This window comes from Tachysurus fulvidraco, chromosome 22, assembly GCF_022655615.1.
Source record: "Tachysurus fulvidraco isolate hzauxx_2018 chromosome 22, HZAU_PFXX_2.0, whole genome shotgun sequence".
NCBI classification, from domain to species: domain Eukaryota; kingdom Metazoa; phylum Chordata; class Actinopteri; order Siluriformes; family Bagridae; genus Tachysurus; species Tachysurus fulvidraco.
In genome coordinates this window covers 300,995-305,994 of record NC_062539.1, presented here as the reverse complement: position 1 = coordinate 305,994, position 5,000 = coordinate 300,995, and the positions used below count along the sequence as shown (strand labels likewise).

The 5,000-nt window shown below is 43.5% G+C and overlaps 1 protein-coding gene across 2 annotated transcripts in view; it reads left to right on the top strand.

Annotated features, from left to right (window-relative positions):
- col11a1b (collagen, type XI, alpha 1b) overlaps nucleotides 1-3,669 on the top strand; it is a 68,581-nt gene extending 64,912 nt beyond the window's left edge. Inside the window, exons 62-67 of one of the 2 annotated variants that reach the window (XM_027166057.2) lie at nucleotides 351-404; nucleotides 582-834; nucleotides 1,454-1,566; nucleotides 1,649-1,717; nucleotides 1,803-2,036; nucleotides 2,249-3,669. In XM_027166057.2, coding sequence (XP_027021858.1) covers nucleotides 351-404; nucleotides 582-834; nucleotides 1,454-1,566; nucleotides 1,649-1,717; nucleotides 1,803-2,036; nucleotides 2,249-2,395 — 870 coding nt within the window. In that variant the 3' untranslated portion in view covers nucleotides 2,396-3,669. The remainder of the gene's footprint in view (nucleotides 1-350; nucleotides 405-581; nucleotides 835-1,453; nucleotides 1,567-1,648; nucleotides 1,718-1,802; nucleotides 2,037-2,248) is intronic. The other variant, XM_047806634.1, reaches the window with a different exon arrangement.
- The last annotated feature ends 1,331 nt before the right edge of the window (nucleotides 3,670-5,000 follow it).

Below are 5,000 nucleotides of genomic sequence, written 5' to 3'. Positions count from 1 at the left end.
AGTGTCTCGCTTAGTGTCTCATGTAGTGTCTCACGTAGTGTCTCACTTAGTGTCTCACATAGTGTCTCACATAGTGTCTCATGTAGTGTCTCACGTGTCTCATGTAGTGTCTCACATAGTGTCTCATGTAGTGTCTCATGTAGTGTCTCGCTTAGTGTCTCATGTAGTGTCTCATGTAGTGTCTCATGTAGTGTCTCACGTAGTGTCTCATGTAGTGTCTCATGTAGTGTCTCATGTAGTGTCTCATGTACACGTGTGTGGATCTTCATTAGCAGTATAATGTTCTTGTTTTGTGTGAAATTCACATTGTATTTGCAATGAATTCATGTTTATTTGTTTATGTAATGAAGGGTCCAGCGGGTCAGAAAGGAGAACCCGGGTTGCTCGGCCCTCCTGGTCCTCCTGTAAGTCAACTTCTAACTTCTAACCTTTCGAACATTGATCTAGTTCCTGACGTTTTTGTGTTAAAATAATGAGCTGAAGGATGAAAAGTGTTTAGAATGATTGTTTATGTGTTTAAATGAATGACCCATGCAGACCTTAATGCACGCAGATATAATGATGAATATCTCATTTTTTAGGGTCCCCCTGGTGACATGGTCCAGCCACTGCCTATACAGATGTCCAAGAAAGCAAAGCGTTCTTCAGACGTCCAGGCAGATGAGGCCATGATGGATTACGGTATGGAGGGAATGGAGGGAATGGACGAAGTCTACGGCTCCCTCAATAACCTGAAGCTGGACATCGAGCGCATGAAGTTCCCTCTGGGGACTCAGGACAATCCGGCTCGGACCTGTAAAGACCTGCAGCTCAGCCAGCCTGACTTCCCCGACGGTTCGACACAAACACTTATAAAATAAAATGTCTATATAAGATAGATGGATGGATGGATGGATGGATGGATGGATTTTTGTCATTGCATGGTTCTAACTGTAGTGTAGAGTTCAGTAAAAAAGCCGTCCATGAACTTGCTGGTTCTGGTGTTTATGTTCCTGTATCTCCAGCTTGATGGAAGGAGGTTAAACAGCTTGTGATTGGGATGTGAAGAGTCTTTAATGATGTTGTGAGCTCTGTACACACATCTGCTGTGGTCAAGATGCTTGTGAAGGTGGTTGTGTGCCAGCGATGCGTTGGGTGATTTTGACCCCCTTTTGCAGGGATTTACGTTCACACACAGTGGAGACTCCGTACCACACAGTGATGGAGTTGGTCAGGATGTTCTCGATGATGCAGCCATAGACACTTTTTAAAATCACTGGCAACAGATGAGCTTTCTTAAGGTGTACAGGCGTTGTTGTGCCTTCTTAACCAGAGCTGGTGTTCTGGTGCCACGACAGATCCTCAGAGATTCAGGACGAGTCTTTAAACCTCTCATGTGATATTAAACGACTGTAAAGAACATGTTCAGTGACAGAAAGATGTTCAGTGACTGAACACAGCTCTTGTGTTTTAGGTGAATATTGGATTGACCCTAACATGGGCTGTAAAGGAGATTGCTTTAAGGTTTACTGTAACTTCACAGCAGGAGGAGAGACGTGTATCTTTCCTGATAAGAAGTCCTCAGGGGTGAGTGATTAATCCCTCAAATCTAGCAGTTCAACCCTGTTTGTGCTCGACGTGTGATAATCTTATTGTTTTCTCTAAACAGGTTAGAATATCCAACTGGCCGAAAGAGTCTCCAGGGACGTGGTTCAGTGAGTTCAAGCGTGGAAAAATCGTAAGTCTCCATTAAAACTTTGATGAGTCAGTGAGAACATCTAGTAGCTCCTCCTTAGCTGATATTTCTCATGTGTCCTGTGCAGCTCTCGTATGTGGATGTAGAGGAGAGTTCCATCAGCGGTGTTCAGATGACCTTCCTCAAATTGTTGAGTTCTGCAGCAAGACAGAACTTCACCTACATCTGCCACCAGTCCGTCGCCTGGTTCGATGCTAAAGCCAACGATTACAACAAAGCGCTGCGCTTCCTCGGCTCCAACGACGAAGAAATGTCTCACGACAACAATCCCTTCATCAAGGCTGTGTACGACGCCTGCTCGGTAAGCGCATCAGTGCCACACTATTACAGTACACATGCAGTCACTGTCACTGCGTTTAGGTACAGCAGATCTTCTGAAGCTGCTCAGGTTCTGCCACCTCCTCATAACCAGAGGTTCGTCTCTGCTGCAGGATGGATGCGTACGAGATACTGAAACTTCAATTGACATGGACGAGGGTTTTGATGAAATCTCTTCTCTTTATGTCTTTTCAGCAAAAGCAGGGCTACGCTAGAACCGTGCTGGAGATTAACACACCACGCATCGACCAGGTTCCCATCATCGACGTCATGCTGAACGATTTCGGGGATCCAAACCAGAGATTCGGCTTTGAGGTCGGTCCTGTCTGCTTCCTCGGGTGAAAGCCCTCCTTCAGCCCGGGGCGTTCTGGGACGCTGCAAGACGTGTAGACAGCTGCCACACACACACACACACACACACACACACACACACACACACACACACACACACACACACACACACACTTCTGCTGGCCAATAAAGACTGTTATCATCATGGGAATGTTCTTCGCCCTCGTGGGGCTGAAAAATTGTGGAGACTGAGACCAGCTATCTGAGGACCAACATGAAGAGAAGACATGAACTGGTGAATAACTGTGCACTTTCAGACTAAATAAGAAACGGATTCCTCTTTTTTCCACCAAATCCCTGTTTTTAATCCCACTACAAAAGTAACTCTTATCCTGATATTTTAATTCTAATCCCACTGTTGAACTTTCATAATATCATAATTCTTGTTTTAATCTCTCTCCCTAATGTTAATACCAATATTTTATTCCACTTCCAGTGATGGAATCTAATCCCAATCTCAGTCCTAATTTTAATCCCACTTCTCTTTCTTCCCATTCGTTCCTTTATACGTTCACTCTTGTTATATTAAACGATTCAATCCTACGGTGCTATAGAAAGTGCATTTTATAAAATGATAACTGTAATTATTATTTTGTACATTAATGTCTTTGGAAGCTGCTTTTCTGCAGAATCTCGCATGTCTTTAATCTGGTGACTTTACAGATATTTCCTCTAAATATCTTTTATTTTTATTTTAAACAGTTGTCCTGTTAAAGCGTCCTGTTAAAGCGTCAGCATTAAAAAGCAGTCACACTGTAAATACTGACCACTTTTAGACAAAGAGGAGATTTATACGTATTACAATGATGCTGAAGGAGAAATTTTAAGAGTTAAATTCTGTATAAAAGCAGATTTTTCTTCCAGTTCCCACTAATGTGTTGATGCTGTGGTAATCAGATGTCTGATAACGAGAGCGTTTATATCAGACTCAAAATATTTTTATACCTCAACTCTAAGTGGAAGAGAAACAGAAACAGCTCTTTAATTACACATTTTACATTTCTTTACATTTCTTTATATTTCTTTCACCCAGTTTGTGTTTAAAGTTTAAAACGTTTCTGCGCTTCGTATTTAAGCTTCTGTTCCTAGACCTGGCTTTGTTTTATTTGCTTTTCCGTCTTGGTCTGAAGATTGTTTGCAGATCTGTTCATGTCCTCGGTTCCCCAAATACATGACTCTAGGCATTTCAATTTGTCACATTTGTGTAGGTTTTTCTTCTATAATTTATGTAAAACTTGGAATAAATGATTGGTACGATGTCGTTAGTTTCTATTCAGTCACAGTTTTATTATTTTTGCTGCTTGTTTCGGTCGAACAGGAATTTAAACATAACTCAGGACGAGTGATTGAAGGAAGTGTAACGATGTAAATAATATAATTATAATATAAATGTACAGGGAACTGAGGGGAGGTGAGGTAGATGAAGATGGTGATGAAGTTCATTACGATGATAAGGTTAGTGTAGTAAGGTGAAGTTCAGGTGGTGATGAAGTGCAGAGTGGAGCTGATGAAGAGTGAAGTGGTTCTGTGGTGTAAAGTAAAGCTAACGAAGCTAAACAACTGCAGATAACGGAGTCTGTTAGTCTGAGCAATGCTGCAGCACTCGGCCTCTAAAGGAAAGAAACACCAGCATCACCATCACCAAAGTGTGTGTGTGCGTGTATATATGTGGGAGGGGGTGTGTGTGTGTGTGTATGGGTGTGTGTGTGTGGGGGGGGGGGGGTTGGTGTAAAAGTGATGATTGAACACTGCAGAATTGTGATGTAGCTGCAATTCCACAGCTAATTAACTTTATTGATTGTAAGAGATGGAGATCAGCAGCCTGCTCCATCAGCGCTCCACATCTACCTCCTGCTGAAGGAAACTCTTCAGGTTTAACACAGTTATGGAGCTGTATGAAGACCGTGAGGACGTCCGGGGCTGTGAGTTTGTGGTTTGGCGAATAGATCACACAGACGACTGGAGACGAGCGAGAGGCCTGAACAGAGCCACGTACTTCGAGGTGCGGATGAAATCTTGTGTGTGTGTGTGTGTGTGTGTGTGTGTGTGTGTGTGTGTGGGTGTGTGTGTAGGATCGGTTCACCTGCTTCATCCACATCCACCCGGCACATCACCTAGATCAGTAGTTTAGTAGGTCAGCTGTTCCTGCACACAGTTCATTCATTCATTCATTCATTCATTCATTCATCTTCTACCGCTTATCCGAACTTCTCAGGCGTCATCGGGCATCGAGGCAGGATACACCCTGGACGGAGTGCCAACCCATCACAGGGCACACACACACTCTCATTCACACACACACACACACACACACACTACGGACAATTTCCCAGAGATGCCAATCAACCTACCATGCATGTCTTTGGACCGGGGGAGGAAACCGGAGTACCCGGAGGAAACCCCCGAGGCACGGGGAGAACATACAAACTCCACACACACAAGGTGGAGGTGGGAATCGAACCCCCGACCCTGGAGGTGTGAGGCGAACGTACTAACCACTAAGCCACCGTGCCTCCAGATCATTAATCAGAGGGTTTGTAAATGTAAAATTTTGTAATATTTAAAATGCAGCGTTTTTACTGAACCTCAGTGTTTA